Source organism: Zonotrichia leucophrys, chromosome 14, assembly GCF_028769735.1.
Source record: "Zonotrichia leucophrys gambelii isolate GWCS_2022_RI chromosome 14, RI_Zleu_2.0, whole genome shotgun sequence".
Lineage (NCBI taxonomy): Eukaryota > Metazoa > Chordata > Aves > Passeriformes > Passerellidae > Zonotrichia > Zonotrichia leucophrys.
The window spans coordinates 2,461,931-2,478,424 of record NC_088184.1 but is presented as its reverse complement, the minus strand read 5'-3'; the positions used below and the strand labels follow the sequence as shown (position 1 = coordinate 2,478,424).

The 16,494-nt window shown below is 53.0% G+C and overlaps 1 protein-coding gene and 1 long non-coding RNA gene across 3 annotated transcripts in view; both read right to left on the bottom strand.

Moving 5' to 3' along the window:
* Positions 1–331: 331 nt before the first annotated feature.
* LOC135454146 (uncharacterized) lies at positions 332–4,311 on the bottom strand. The gene is made up of 3 exons (XR_010442034.1): positions 4,245–4,311; positions 2,042–2,258; positions 332–1,762 (listed from the first exon to the last, which is right to left on the bottom strand). It is a non-coding gene; the product is annotated as an uncharacterized LOC135454146 (long non-coding RNA).
* Positions 4,312–6,694: 2,383 nt separating this feature from the next.
* The window catches only part of ADCY9 (adenylate cyclase 9), a 95,887-nt gene continuing 86,087 nt past the window's right edge, over positions 6,695–16,494 (bottom strand). For both annotated transcript variants that reach the window (XM_064726417.1, XM_064726418.1), the window contains one exon: positions 6,695–16,351. In XM_064726417.1, coding sequence (XP_064582487.1) covers positions 15,163–16,351 — 1,189 coding nt within the window. In that variant the 3' untranslated portion in view covers positions 6,695–15,162. The remainder of the gene's footprint in view (positions 16,352–16,494) is intronic.

Sequence of the window (16,494 nt, the reverse complement as noted above, 5' to 3'; positions counted from 1 at the left end):
ATCCTCCCATTCGAAATGTGTCTAAAGCCAGAAGAGAGCAGCAAACTCCTTCAGTGGGCTGATTCCTGCTGGGAAGAGCCCTGGGATTGGTACCGGGACTGGAAGAGCTGTTGCAGTGGATGGAGTTTTGTGGCCAGGCACATCCACAGCTGCTGTGTGACCCCCAGCTCGGGCAGCTCCTTGTGTTGGGGATGCAGTGATGTGCATCCAGCACGGCTGGGGTCCCCATAAAGCAGAGGCTGCGTGTGCACCCCACATTCCCCACAGAGCGTGGCCTCAGGCTACACAGCCCCGTGCCCTGCCCCACACGGCCCCACAGAGCACAGCCCCACACCCTGCCCTGTATGCCCCCACACACCCAGCCCTGCGCCCCCCAGCCTGCCCCGTGTCCCCAGCACCATGGGCACTTTCTAAGCGCTAAAAACGCATCGGCAAACTTGGAGAGCAATAGAAACGCACTAAATCAGCACAGGCTCCAACCCCAGCTTGGGGACAGCCCCAAAACGCGGAGTCCCCAGTGGTGCCAGGTGACCCGAGGCAGAGCTCAGCACTCACCTGCAGCAGGGTGCGCAGCGGCTCCCAGGGGAGCCGAACCGAGCCTGTGACCCCACCCAGCTGTACAGAGCCCTTTGGTGGTGCCAATTTTTAACCATTTCCCTGCCACACCTTACCCTGCCGGGCTGAGGGGAGAGCCAGACTGTGAGGAAGAGCCTCTTGCCCCTTTTTCCTGCTCAAAGCACGGGCGATGGGAAGCTCGGAGAGAACAGAGGAGGAGCCACAGGAGCAGAGCCCCGCGGGCTGTGTGCTACACCCGGCTGCTGCTGAGCCCGGACACAACTGAGAGCACACACAGCTCATGACAACGGCTCAGCACTGAGCAAGGTCCTGCTGGCCGAAGGGGATCTCCAGCTCCACGGGCCAGGCTGCCTCATCCCCATGGCCTCACAGGCAGGGGTGACCCTGTCCCATGCCTTCAGGAATGTCACAGCTCCGAGGGACCCTTGGCCTTGCTCAGGTGACAGTGCCACCAGAACAGCCTCGGAAATGTCACCTTTTGGATCCCCTCAGGCCAAGCAAAGGCACATTCAGCACCTCACTCTCCACCATCTCCTCTCTTGCCATCACCACCGCAGCTCCTGCAAGGCCAACACCTCCTTGTTGCAGTTGGATGTCGTGGCTCTTCCGAGGCTTCCTTGAGCAGGATTTTCAGGTCATTTATGGCCAACAGGGTCCTGCCCCACAGCCGTGCCCTGTCCCGTTCCGCACAGTCCCTGCGCTGCTCTGGGATGTGGCTGGCCCAGAGTTGGCCCCCTCAGCCCCAGGGCTGCCGTGTGTGAGCGGCGCTGCCGGACTCTGCTCGGCAGCACCGGAGCAAAGGAGCCTGGCGGGTGGCACTAGGGGGAGATAAAGGCCGGGACATGCCGGGCCCTGCGCCCTTGCCAGCCCCTCCTGTCCCCTTGTCCCCAAGGCCACCCCAGCCCCGGCTGCTGGCAGCGACAAAGGGGAGAACGGCAGGTTTCTGCCTATCACAGTCCCGTTGCTTTGTGGGGTCTTTCCTGGCACCTTCAGTCTTCAGGAAGCATCTTTGGCAACGAGGGGCCTCATGACATTTACACGTTTATGCAGCAGGTGTAAAAGCAAGAGTCTGCCTTCTCCCACGTGCAGGGAGCAATGGACACCCCAAAACCCATCCAGAAAGGAGGAGAACAGATACAACTCCAGAATGGGGGTCAGCAGGGAAGGATGAATCCTGGTGCATGGCCTGGAAGCAGAGAGGGACACATGCTGCAGACCTCAGCTGCAGGCTCAGCCTGTCACATCTGACTCCCCTTTCCCAATGCCCCCAGGTGCACTTGGCATCCCCACAGCTGTGACAGCCTTGACAGGACCCCACCACCAGCAAACTGGGCACCTTCAGGGCTGAAAACCATTTCAGGGGACCTCTGGGTCAAGGTACCATCCTGGTACCACAACAGCTCCTCTGCTCCCATAGATGTTCCCTTCTCCACAAGCTCTCCCAGCAGAGATGAGAGGAGCTCACCAGGCAGAGTTTGGGGGAGCTCCTGGCAGACAAGGAGCTGAAGCAGCAGGACCTGTCCCCAACAGAGTGTCCATGCCCAGCTGGATCACAGTGGCACCTACAGGCGCAGCTGTGGCTCCTGTGGGGTGAATCAGTGCTGGATGCTGGGGCAGGAACGGTGCAACAGCAGCTCTGCAGGCAGGATCCATGTGAGGGAGGCACTTTCCCCTTGTATTTTCTACACATTAGAAAGAAAAGTTAAATTATTTCCTCTTGTTCCAAGAAGGAGGATTCAGAGTGTGGCTGGCACAGAGTTAGCAAAAAAATGCTACTAATGCATGTTTGTACATCACTTGCAATGCTATCAAACCACTGTGCCCTGGGGGCCTGAGCTCCCCCCAGAAAACCCACACAAACTCCACACAAAAAACCCCCAAACCACCAACCTGCTGCAAAGCTGTGTTTTCTCTTCAACTTCCCAGTTTGGTCACAACCACAGCACACAGAGACAATACTTGCCCTGCAGCCCCATCTCTGCTTTGCTCATATTTACAATTATTTAGAGCTCCAGCTCCACAGTTTCCAACATTCTCTCTGCTAAACTTCACGACTGCCGGCGCTGGAGGGGATGGGGCTGGTAACGTGATAGGGAGCTTGGCCTGGGACCAGGAGCTGGAGGCACAGGGGTGCCCAGGCTGGTGTGTCATCCAAGCCCCTGCAGGAACAAGGTGTCTTTGGCCTGATGTGAGCTGGCAAGAGTGAGAGGAGGGAAGGAGATCCTTCGTCAGCACTTTGCTATGCACTGTGCTCCCTGCTCTCCACTGCCCAGACACATGGACACCACTGCTGTGGTGGCAGGACAGCTGTTCCAGGGCTGCTCATCCCCCTCAGGGTCCTTCCTCTCTCTCAGGCCTGCAAAATTCCACATTCTCCTTCAGCTTGGTTCCAAACATGTGCCCAAAAAGCAGAAACCAACACAACCATCACACAGCTGTTCCCATGCCATGAGGTGAGTGAGGGGCACACAGCAGCACCTGAAGGGTCACCCCATGTGCCAGGTGTCCACTGACAGAGGTGGCTCCTCTACAACACAATTCTGTCATATAGAAGAGCTGACAGTCTGTGCCCAGACCCTGCCACAGCCCCCAAACCCTCAGGGGAAGTCTGGGGTTTGCATTATCCCTTACCCAGGCAGATCCATGGGTTTGCAAACCAACCTAGAAGTAAAGGCTCATTTTTTCTGCTATTTTTCAATAACATTAAATAAGGACAGAAGCACTCCCTGAGACTGCTCAAGGCACCCAGTGCTGTGACTGCAGCCCATTCTCCCCTGTGAAATGCATCATGTGCCACCACAGAATCCAGTCCAGGATCTTGGGCTGCAAACAGGGATTTGGGGTTTGTTTCAATTGTTTCCATGCTGGTTCTCTGCTTTTAACAGATGATTCCTAAGATTGTGCTATTCTCCACATCATTGCCCATCTCCCAGCTTGGACACAGCCTTTGAAAAAAGCCATTTCACCTCCAGTGTGCCCCTGGCCCCAACACAGCCCCTCTGCAGGCAGAGCTGGGCTCTCCCCAAAGGTTCCCTCTCTCAGGCACCCTGTGCCAAGCCCAACATGGTCACTGTGGCATCGAGAGTCAAGTACAAAGCATATGCAGGACAGATGGCTATGAGGGTTATAAGATAATTAAGCATGCTAATGAAGTTCATTTGCATCTAGCTGTTAAATTCCCATAAACTCTGTGAGGGTGGGAAATGAGAAATGCTGCTTGATGTCACAAAGCAGCAGAAGTTTAGTTACCAAGAGCAAAGTAGTGATTAATGAGTGAGAGCCAGGCCAGGCTGAGCACAGCCCTGGCAGAGCCATGACACACCAAGTCCCCCACGCCACTGCAGTGGCCACAGCCATCAATACAAACTGCTGTGGGCGTTGCTGGACTGAAATGTCACAGAACCAGAGAGAAATCATTGCTCCAAAGAAAGATTTGACCCAGAGATGAAGGAAAAGCTCTTTGGTGTGAAAAGGAAACTCGGAGGCCAGTGTGGGAAGCCAGGTGAGAGCACCCTCTCCATGGGCTGCCCCAAAGCAGGACCAGGGCAGAGCCCTTGGATGAAGTTGTGGTGATGGCACAGCAGAGAGGCAGATGGGCATTCCCTGGGTGTTGTTATCACATTGTAAAGGTTCCATATTGCCGTCTCCTTAACACAAGGGTCTCATACCTCCTTGATGTTTCTCATGGGCAGCTCCTCTAAGCACTGACTCTTCCTTCTTCTCCCAGTATCCAACCAACTCCAGTTTGCCCTCAACCAACCAATCCACTCTTTTATAACACTCTTCTTCTTATTGGCTGCAGCTGTGGCCTGTGAAAGTCAGGCCTGCTCCTAATCTTGAATAATTAGCCTACCTGCAACTCCTTAGGGGTAAGATTACTTTCTATACTACCTTTATTTTCTTACGTTCTATCTCCCTACACCTGGGCAGAGATGGAGCCCAGGGCTGTGACCCAGACAGAGCTGAAGCAGCCCCAGGAAAATGGGGGAATAGCTTGGATTGGAGATCCCCAAGAAAGCTCCAAGAAACCCTCAGGGCAGGAGCTGGCAGATGTGCTCCACACCCATCTCCCACAGTGCTGGAGCTGGGAGGGCACTGGGGTCCTAAAATGTGGCCAAGCCTGGGCCAGAGGTCACCTGCAAGTTCCCACCTCCACAGGAAAGCTGCAATACCACCTCTGGTTATGCAAGGAGGGCACAGGCCAGGCAGTCTCCAGCCACCCATGGGTCACACTCTGGGGGATGGCTCCAGGTGCTGCAGCTCCTCTCCATTACCCCAAGGCGACGGTGGCTCCTTGAATTGAAAACCCTGAGAGTGGCACAGGCAGGCAGTGCAGGACCTGGGAGCACCCCACACCAATAACCTGTGGGGTCGGGCACCACTCACCTTCCCAGCACCCAGGGCAGTCCTGCAGCCAGTGGATCCCACAGAGACCCCATTCTGCAGCAGGCCTGAGGTGCCAGATCCATTGCAGCACTGTAGGTGAGGGACATGGAGCAGCCTCTGGGTTGGCCCTGCTGTCCCCCACTGTCCAGCTGGGCCAAGCACACCATGGCTGCAGGCTGAGCTCCAAGGTTCACTAGGGACAAACACGGCCCAGACTTCCAGGGACTGCAGTGAAACATCTCCCTGAGAGATCTGTGGGCTTTCCTTGTTACACATCCCCACACAAACTCACCACACACAGGGTGGGCCCTTCAATGCACCCAACATCGGTGTAAGACACGTCCTGACCATGAAGCAAAGCACAGAGAGAAAGAAACTTAAACGTGGGCTTAGCCAGGACAAGACAAACTGGAAACAGCAAGACTGAATTAATTTGAAATACCTTGACCAGATTTATTAAAAAATATCCCTTGGCAGTTGACAATCACCATGATCCACAATCAGAACCTGACTGGACAACATTGGAACAGTTTTCACCTACAACAGAAGGTGAACACCTGGGAACACCCCAGCAAGGCCTGCACACCCCTACTGGCATTAAACACTGGGCTGGCACTGAGGAGCTCAGGGCAAACCCTGGCTGTGGTGCCAATGACACCACAGTCTCACTGTGTGCTCTGATACTTACCTGGTGTGTGGGAAAAAACCAAATGTTCAAAATATGGGGGAAAGAATCAGTGAGGACCCAGAGAAACTGGATGCTGCTTTAATTCCAGCAGCTCTTGTGCTGCTGCAGCTGAGGGAGAGCAGGGAAAGGGAAGCTGGAAGGGTGGCTGGACACGTTCAGGTGCTCTGGCTGCCTGGGGAGAAGGGTTTGCTGCTGCAGGACACAGTGGTGGTGGGTCACTGGTCATCGACAGGCAGCAGGATCCAGAGGAAACCTTAACATCTGCCAAGGAACAGAGCCCAGGGCCTCATTAGGGCTTCCATTCCCCAGTGAAACCCAATGAACACACACTGGGATGCTGACAAGAAACCCCAAGAGAGGTGGGGGATGTGGGACAGACAGACAGACACAGGGTTTGTTCTTTGGGCCAGATTTCAGTTTTGGAACTACCAAGGTTCCCCTTCTTGCCCAGCCACTGCCACTCAGCCAGTCCTTGCTCTGTGGACACTCACTCCAGAAAAACTGCCTCATTCCCCTTTCCAAGCAAATTAAAGGGATCTGAATAAGGCACTGGAATTCCAGAGTAAACCATCAATGCTCTCTGCCAAACAGAAAAAGAACTATTTAAAGCTCATCCCCAGTTTGGGCCAACACAGGCTCCCTGTGGGGAAAAGCTCTGCCCAGCAGTGCCCTAAGGTGGCTGCAGAGGTGATGGCTGCACAGCCCCTTCCCAGCGCTTCAGAGCTGGGTTAAAACGAGGAAAAATCAGGAAGGAGTTTTCTTCTCAGCCTGGGCCCTGCGAACAGGAAGGGCATTCACTGCCAACCAACGTATCAAAGTGCAGCACGTCTATGTGACAATCCCTTCCGTGTTCAAGATGCCTCCTAAACATGCACCTAATCAAAAATTAACTTGGTGGCTTCATGATTATCAAAGAAACATCGCTAAAAGCCAGATCCAAACCAAAGAGCTGAAAAACTTATTCCAAACTATTCTTCTTCCAGATCACGTGCCAAGGGCTGCGGCTGAAGTGGGGTTGGAGCAAAAATACAAAAGCAAAAACAATTTGGAGTTGACACAGTGTATTGTGAATTACTTCTTAGCTTTTCTACATCTAAGAGAGCATGAAATGATTGGTACAGTGGAGCAGTTTAATACACAATTGATTACAGAGCCCAGATAATACACGTTGGATCTATTTACACACACAGCTTAATATTTCACACATACAACTGTTTGTTTGCCATCTCGGTTTGTCCACGAAGCATTGGCAGAGTATTTACAGCGAGGCTGCTGCGAGGGAGCCCCGTCCCCCGGGCAGCCCCCGCGAGGCTGCCCCAGCAGGGGGGTGTAAACAGAGCGGTTCTGTCCTTCTGCAAGGGAGGGAGGAGGAGGGAACACGGGCTGCGCTGGGCACGAGGGAAAGGAACCAGAGGTACCAGGAAAAAATCATGTCCAGCTGACCTGGAGATTTCAAAACACCTAAATTTGCCTTTTGAAATATTTTACCTGGAAACTGTTCTCAATTTTCAATTTGAAATTCAATAATGTTTCAATGGCATTTTCAAGTAATGCTTTCTATCCATCTGTATTTCTATCCATCCCCACGTGTGCTTGTGCAAGGACAGGGAGTGCTGAAGCCCTGGGTCAGTGCTGAGGGAGCTTCTCAAGGAAGCAGAGGATGCTCAGGGGCCTGTGCTGGCTCCCAGGGCCACTCCATGCCCTTGGCAAACCAAAGCCAACCCTGGTTTCAGCAGATCACTCCAAAAACAATCTCTCTCCAGCTGTTTGTAATCAGGTACCACCACCCTCGATGCCCAGGGATGGCTTTTACAGGGGGGTCACTGTGTGGGTGTCACTGAGGGTGGGCAGATCCAACCCAAACCCCAACCCCAACCCTCACCCCCAGCCCCAGCGGGGTGTGCTCAGACACAGCGCTGATTCCCAGTGCCAGCTGAAATTGGTTCTGTGAGCAAATCAAACCAAAGGCATGAGGGAAGATGCATTTCCCAAGGTGTCCAAGGCCTGGCTGCATGGAGCAGGCAGCAAACCAGGAGAAAACCTCCCCAGAGCTTGGGGACAGCTCAGCTGCTGGAGCCACTCCTGCCCAGGCACCGCTGTGGGACCCACATGGCAGCTCCTCCCCTGGGGTGGCTCAGGGGCACACCCAGCTCCTTCCCCCCTTTCCCATCATTTCCATCCCTGCCTTGACCCCCTCAGTGCTGGAAGGAACAAAGGGTGAGAAAGGAGGAATCCTCCACCAGCAAAGACAAGGTTTGATGCTAAGTTAAGGACACTGTTCCATGGAAAGAAGGAGCTTTCCTGAGCAGTTCAACACCTAAAGCTATCCAGCTGGCCCTGGGCAGTGAGGTGACCTTCCTGAGAGCACAGGGGAGCTTGTTCACCTGTTCCTGGGGAACTGGGTGAGGGTGGCCAAGGTCCTTGTCATCTTTGGACACTGCTGCTGCCTCCCTGCAAACCAGAGCCACCTGCCCTGGAGCAGGAGAAACTCCCAAACACTCAGCACAACCTCAGAACTGTGCTTCTTGTCTCAGCAGAGTTGGAGTTGTTAAGGCTCTTGGCTTTAGAGAGTTTATTACTTTGGAAGTTTAAAGCTGTACATGCAGCAGGGTGTAACAGCTCTCTGTCCCAGCACAGGTATTCTGTATCTCTGTCTCTCAGCATGGGCTCTGAAAGCAGAAGCAATGGAAGTGGGGACAGGGTCACTGTGGGCTCCTGGAGCATCTGCTGCTGCCAGTGGGACCATGCCAGCACCTGTGTAGTGGCCATCACTGGCTGAGGCTGTGACACAGAGCACAGCTGGCAGTGCTGCCACCCCCTCCTTTGGACATGATGGAGGGGCACAGCCAGGACTGGAAATGAACCCTAAACACAGCTCAGGGCTCACCTGGGAAAGGCAAAGCTCCAGAGTCCCTGCAGAGGCATTTCCCTTGGGCACACCCACAGATGGAGCACGTTATGTGTCCTTCCCTGCCCCCCTGAGCTGTACCTGCCAGCACAAATCCATACAAACCATCTGCAACTCCAAAGGTGGAAACAGCATCAAGGTAGAAACAAGTGAAGACTTGAGTAACTGAGGGAGGAAAATGAGGACAAACTTGAGGAAGTCACTTGGATTCATCTGAAGGATTTGAGAATTGGTGGCCAAATCAGTGACATGCAAGTGGTGGCACTGCCTTACACCACACATCCAGCAATGAGCTGATGACAAACTGGTCAGAGCATCACCCATGAGAGTGGGAACTCAAAATTGTACCAACTGTTCCCAGCCAGGACCTTCTCTGCAGTTCTTCAATTCATTCAATGCTGCAACTTCTGGCCATTAAAATCCATTACAGGCATGGAGATGCCCCAAGGGCTGGAGCCCCTCTGCTCTGGAGCCAGGCTGGCAGAGCTGGGGGTGCTCACCTGGAGAGGAGAAGCTCCAGGGACACCTCAGAGCCCCTGCCAGGGCCTGAAGGGGCTCCAGGAGAGCTGCAGAGGGACTGGGGACAAGGGATGGAGGGACAGGACACAGGGAATGGCTCCCACTGCCAGAGGGCAGGGATGGATGGGATATTGGGAATTGGGAATTGTTCCCTGTGAGGGTGGGCAGGCCCTGGCACAGGGTGCCCACCCTGGATCCCTGGCAGTGCCCAAGGCCAGGCTGGGCAGGGCTGGGAGCAGCCTGGGACAGTGGGAGGTGTCCCTGCCATGGCAGGGGTGGCACTGGATGGGCTCTGAGGTCCCTTCCAACCCAAACCATTCTGGGATTCTGTGCAATTGTTGCAGCGAGCCAGAGAACAGGGAGAGAATGCAGCAAAGCACAGCAAGGCTGGGACAGGAGGTGCTGACAGCAGCCTGGGGCCATTCCAGGAGTGCAGAACACCAAGGGCTGCAGCCTCAGACCGTGATCTCCCCTGTGGGTCAGCTCCTGAGGAGGACGCTGAGCTCCACCCTGAGCAGGGATGGGAACACACTGAGCCTCTGCCTCAGCTCCTGCCAGCCCCAGCCTGGGCAGCTGGGCTAGGGCAGCACAGCTTCAGCAGCTACAATAAGGAACAAGGAAAATAAAAAAGCTTTAACTATCTCCCACCAATCTGTTTTGTCCAAAGTAATCTTCTTTCTCCCAAGCCAATATTGACTCCCCAAGGCAAGGAGCAAACAGTTCTGTACGTGCTGTACAGCCCAGCCCCTTATCAGGGCTGAGACAGAAGTGCAGTTCACACCACAAAGACTTGGAAGAGATTTTATACAAAATGTTTGGATTTTTTTTTTTTCTACCAGAGCCCTACCCAGTGTTTGCAAAGCACCTCAAACTTCCTTTCCATGGCACCCTCTAACTGCACCACTGTCAAAACAAGACATATTCTACTCATTTTATTTTCTCCTTCAACTTCTACAGAGCCTTTTGTTTCATTTTAAACAAACTCTTTAAATAAGACAAAGCAATCAGCTCCTGCTGTCTGACTTTCACCAATAAAGCTCTCTGTGCAGAGTTCAGGGGGTGGTGTTAATGCAGATTTTAATAAAAACAGCCCGTTTTAAAGCTCTCTGCTTCCCTGCCCCAGAAAACAAGAACAGCTTGGGAAACTGAGGCACTGCTCCACCGCTGAGACACCTTCCTGCACAGCACTCCTGGACACACAGATCAGCCTTGAATCCAGCCAGGAGCTCACTCCACATTCCCCTCTCCGTGTCCCCCCAGCTCCAGAGCTGGAAGCACGCCACCATATGGAGCCAAAGGATGACACTGAGTCCCACCTGCAGCTCTGAACTGAGACACCTTCACACCATGGCAGCACTCACACAGCCCCAGGGCCTGCAGGAATGCTGAGGAATGGTCACTAATTCCAACTTTCCTATAGGATTCTGCAGAATCCCACTGCCACTGCCTGCACAGCTCAGTCTCAGCAATGGCAATTCAAGTTTTACCCCAGGAAACAAACCAAGGACTGCAACAGCCTGCAGAGAGAACTCAAAAGGAGAAAAGCATTGGAGCAAACGGCTTTGCTGCACAAATCAATGTTCCACAAGCAGCCAACAGAGTCTCAGCAGTGCCCTGAGACTTCAGCTGGCTTTTCACAGCTGCCTGGGCACTGAGGTGGCAGTGCCAGGGCACTGGGTCATCCCTGCACCTCCACCTCAACTGTCCCCACTTGCAAATCATTCTGTTCTTACAGCCAAACCACCCCTCTGGCATTCCCAGCAACTGGAAAAATCACATCAATAAACAACACCTGCATTTTTAAATTTGATTCTTAAATTCAACTGCAGGGATGTGCCTCTTCTGTATCTTCTGTCAGCACCAGGAGGAGGAAGCTGCAGCTGTGACCAGGCAGAATGGACCAAGGCATCCAAGCAAACACAATCTCCCCTTTCCTCAGGACACAGGGAGGCACCAGCAGCACCCAGAGCCCTGAGCTCAGCTCAGCAGCTGCTGTGCAATGAGGAAGACAAAGGTTCCCAAAGGTGAGGAGCAGAGGGCAACAGCCACCTGTGTGTCCCATCTAGATGGAGAATGAGAGACCACAGCAGGGAAGAAGGCAGAAAACAAATTTTTGAATTTTTGAACCTCCCCAAGTCCAAGTGCAGATTTAAACAGTCAAAGGTGTTACAGCCAATCTCAGGCACCCTCAGCCTCTTGAGATGTTGTGATGTGAATTAACTGCTCCCTTGCAACACCTTTTGCTGTATTCAGACTGAAAGTTTTAGAAACAGGTCAGAGTTAGCAATTTTAAAATTCCAGAAGCCCTAAAAACTTGGCCTTTTACTCAGGAATAAACTCCTCTTTAGCTAAAGCTGCTATGGGGACAGGGTGCTCCCTTCAGTTTTGCTCTGGACACCTCCTCTCTGTGTTTTAGCCCTAAAAAAAGGGATCCAAATACTTTTGTTTTGTGAAAAGCCCTTGGGGAAGCCACCCTTTCCTCCCCTCATTGTCACTCCTGGGGCACAGCAGAAGCTGCAGCCACATCGTGGCACTGTCCCACTCTGCTCACGTTACATAACAGCAAATCCACCCTTCTCAAAGTCCTGATGGCAGAAGTTAAACAATGGCAATGCCATTTACCTGGTTCTCACTGAGAAATCTCTCACAGGAGCAGCAGGGAGGAAAAAGCATCTTGGTGTGTCAGCAGCAGATTGAGACCTCAGTGCTGACAGTGTTCTGTGCACTCTCACTCTGCACCCTGGAGCAGGTGCTGCAAGGGGCAGGAGGCAACTCAGGGCTCACAAATACTCAGCAACCTCCCCAGTCCCCTTCTCTGGATCATTTTTAAATTATTAAACCACCCTAAAGATTGGAAGCACAGCCAGGGATGGATTGTCCTTGTGGAATAAACCCGTGGGGATCCAGCCAGCCCCCCAGGTTCACTGACAGCACTGCTGGCACCCACAGCACCACAGCACAGGCATTTCATGGGGTGAACTCTCCTGGGGCCTCCCACAGCAGCACAGCCACTGCTGGAAACGCCTCCAGAGTCATCTCTGTGTCAGGATAAACCTTCAAAAGCATCAAGGGAGGTGTGAAGGTTCAGCTCACACTGGTTTGCAACACAAACAGGTAGAAACCTCCCCCTCCAAACCATCCATTGAGAACTGAACAACTTGATTTGGTTACTACCCTGCACTGAAGAGATTTAACCCCTGGCAGCCCAAGCTGTGGAATTCTTGCTGCTGTCCTGGCAAGGAGCAAACAGGGCACCACTGGTCACCCATCAGGAGCCTTCTCCCAATCCAGTTAAGGCAGAGCACATCACTGGCAGTTCCCAGAGCAGACAACAGCCCTTGATTTCTGAGTGCACCAGAGCTGCTGTCCTCAGTGCCTTGATTTGCTCAGTGCCAACAAAGAGAGGCCCTGGTGGGTTTGGAGTTTGGTATTTGGATGTTCCCATACATCCAAAGATCCCACAGCCCCACACCACAGCAGCATGGGAACCTTGTGTCCTTTATGGGCTGGAGGAGAAGGATTCTGCCTCCTGAACACTGAAGGGGAAGGTGGTTGGGGTCCAGGGTCCCATCCAGCACCTTCTCCTTTGGGTTTAACCAGAGGTTGCCAACCTCTCCTGGTGCAGGTTTGGTTGTTGTGCAGGTCTCAAGGAGCCAGAGCCTCCAGACTGAGCTCTGCCCTTGCACACAGCTGAGCAGGGAGACAGCAAGGATGGGCAGGGTCTGTAAAACTGGAGAAAGGAGCGTCAGGGAGCAAGGCTGGAAGGACTCTAAGGTAATAATGTAACACTGGAAGGCATGTAAACAATTCTGGATCATGTTAGCTCTTTGACTGTAGGAAAAGGAATACTGACACACCTTAACTGCACCAAGAACCCTAACAATGGTGTCAGGAACACATTCTTCAGATGCAAGAGGTATTTGCAGAATTACTACCTGAAAGTTGGAAGGACAACCCACTGTGGGGAGGGGGAAGTTGTAATCTAGGGGAGTAGGAAGCTGCTGGAAAACTCTGCCCTCAAAACACTCACATTGCTGCTCACTGGGAACAGCCTCCAAACAGGCAACAGCATCTGTGGCACCTGGATTTGGGGTGAGGATCCCCTGGTTTGTTGTGTGCTGGCAGATTGAGAGAAGAAGATGAACACTGAGCAGCTTTGCTATCAATGGAATACTGACATGGATAAAGAGCAGCTTTGCAGGACCTGTGCACAGAGTTCTGTTTAACTGAGATCCAGCAATCCCACAGTCACATCTCAGAAAGGCTTCACAGGCTCCATGCTGACTGTGGAGAGGAGATGGAACAGGAACCCCACCATGGATACATTTATTACTCATACCCCAAAATCACATGGGGATGAGAGGAAGAATCAATGCACTCTGAGTTGAGTTCAGATGGAAAGAGCCCCCATTCCATCAGCAGCCAGTGCAGCACCACCTTTCCCCAGCTCTTCCCTGGCTGATCAGCTTGTTTTGGGAATAAAAATCCTCTCACTTGATTTGGTGTCAGAGGGAGTTGGCTGAACTAGAACAGTTCAATGGTCAATATGATCCCCAGCAGGGCACCAAATGCCAGAGAGGGAGGTGGTGGAAGCGTGCAGAGGGCACAGCCTGGCACAGCCCAAGCCCCCAGCACAGAGCTCCCTCTGTGCAAGCAGCTCCTGGGCTCCTGCAGGCTCTGCTCCAGGGACCTGCACAGAGCTCTCTGCAGGGCTGGGAAATGTTTGTGCTTCTCAGCTCACTACAAGGACTCTGCTCCCTATTCCTGCTTGCAGCAGCAGGAAGGGAGCATTCTGATTTCCTCCCTGCTGCAAAAGCACAGAGGTGTGTGTGTGTGTGTGTGTGTGCGTGTGCATGTGGGTGTGGGTGTGTGTAAAAATCCTGAAAATGTTGTGCAGCACCATTGGTTCAGTCCAGAGGGAAGCTGGGATACTCAACTGTGTTTGGTGGCTTCCAAAGTGTCACCAGCTTGGGAGCAAATATTGCCAAAGGTAACATCCTCACAGTGGTTGGTAGTTCAAAGAGGCTCAAACTCTGTCTCATCACTCCCATGAAACCCATGAATGATTTATCTCTCCCAGTCCCTTCCACGAAAAGTCCCAAACGAAATTAACAAAACCCCAAGAAACCAAACAGGAATAAAATAAATAAATAAATAAAGGCATTCCCAAAACATTTATTTTGCTTCTCTGTCTCTCTCCAATCAGCTCCGAGACACCGATGTCACCTACCTTCACCCACTGAGCTGCACACGGAGCCGGGAGCCCTGAACTGCAGCACTCCCGTGGTCTCTCCTGCTTCTGGACATCTGTCCCCAGAGCTGGCACTGTCCCAACCCTCCTTCCATTCCCAGGATCAGTAACTCATTGGCTATATGGAAAAGAAGTGTATCCAAAGCACACGATGGCACATGGAGGCTGCAGAAGCATGGGGAAAGGAGAACAGAAGGGCAGCAGCTGCTCCTCCTGCCCCGACTAAAGGCTGAGCCACGGCACAACTCCCCTCCAGCCCGGCCCAAAGGGTGCCACCCCTCGCCCAGACATTCTTGTGGTGCATTACTGGCACTTTATAGCAGTCTCATATGGTAGATACATGCACATGTCTGTGTGTTACATACAAAAGGTCTGATAACAGTAAAACATTGTTCCGAGAGATATAAAAAACCCAAGGAGTTGCATTAGCCAAAAAAAGTGTTTTGTGAGAAACGACAATAAAAATGATATAACCACAGCTTTTTCTTTTCTTTAAAATTAGATAAATACCCAAAGCTATGATTTCACTTGGGGCCTCTGTACCTTGACAGGGAGTCCAATGGAGTATATCTGAAGGCACTTAATATCCTCTACTCAGCTGTAAGATGGTTGCACAGGGAGCTGGGGAGCTTGGGATGTGGTTTGGGGCATGGAGGAGAGAGATGGATGAAAACAAGCCCTGAAGAGCCATGATCCACACAGCCCCAGGTGCCGAAATGAACACAAACGTACAACCCAGGGGTGGAGAAGGTCTCTCTTGGAAAAGAAAACTGCCAATTGCAAAAGTCTGTGTGTTTCTATGGACAGAGCACTTCATGCAACTCTGACAGTTCATCATACACTCTTAGAGATATTTAACTTTGTCAGTTCATTGACCTCCTCAGTCCCCGTCTCGTCACAGTCATCCTTTTCCACGGCTTTGCCAAACCTGCACCTCTCCTCTGCCTTGGCCGTGTCCTTCTGGAGCTTCTTGGCGGGAGGAAGGATGTCCTTGGCTTCTGAGCTATCTGTGCCATGGGCAATCTTATCAGAATTCTGTACAGAAGGCACCAAGTTGGCAATCTCATCCGTGGGAGACCGCCCAATGCTGCCATCCACTTGAACCCGAATGTCTGGAGATATGGACAACTGGTGGTGGGGCACGATGCCGTTGTCCATGCACTTGGGGTAAAGGTAGGTCTTCATCTGCCCCTTCCCCTTCACATTGACCGTCCCCCTGTAGTCAAAGTCATAGCCCATCTTGCTGAGGATGCGGTAGCTCTCCTCACTCACCTGGATGCGGCACTCGACGCCGGTGGTGTCCATCCTGCTGGCGATGTTCACAGTGTCCCCCCAGATGTCGTAGAGCAGCTTGGTGGTGCCGATGACCCCGGCCGTGAGGGGGCCGTGGTTGAAGCCGATGCGCAGTTTGAAGTTAAACCACAGCATGTTGTTGTTGAAGTCATCCACCACCCGCATCATTTCTTTGGCAAATTCAAAAAGGGTCTGCAGGTGCCCGTGGGGATGGCTGCTGTCCTGGCACTGCGACGTGTTGAGCCCCGACGCCGCCATGTAGGTGGCCCCGATGGTTTTGATCTTCTCGATGCTGCTGTAGTGGGGTTGGCTCAGCAGCTCGTCGAAGTCCCCGATGAGCTCGTTCAGGACCCGGTAGCACTCCTTGCCTCCCTCGTAGTTCTCCTCGTAGAACTCGCTGAAGTTCACGATGCTGGCAAAGATCACCCCGCCGCTGTCGTGGTTTTTGGAATAGCTCTGGGACACCTTCAGCTGCTCGGCCACGTGGTAGGGGATGATGTTCCTCAGCAGCCAGTCAGCCTGATCCCTCATGCTCTGGATCTTGGTGCGGTGCAGGTCGGCCTCCACGTCCCCGTGGTAGTGCAGGCGGTAGCTGACCTCGAACTCGCGGTTCAGGAACCAGACGAGCAGGAGCAGCAGGAAGGACACCAGAACCACCTCCTGGCCGATGAGCTCCGCCGGCCGCCGCGCCTCGCTCGCAGCCGAGCTGTTGCACGGGCTCTTCCTGGAGCTGCACAGGGGGACAACACACAGGGGTGGTTTAACTTAGGGCATGGCCATCCCTGCCCCACAGGTAGAAATGATGGATTAGAAATGCTAAATTATAAAATATCCATTGAGAACTTCATCTGCTGTTAAGGAAATGCCAAAGAA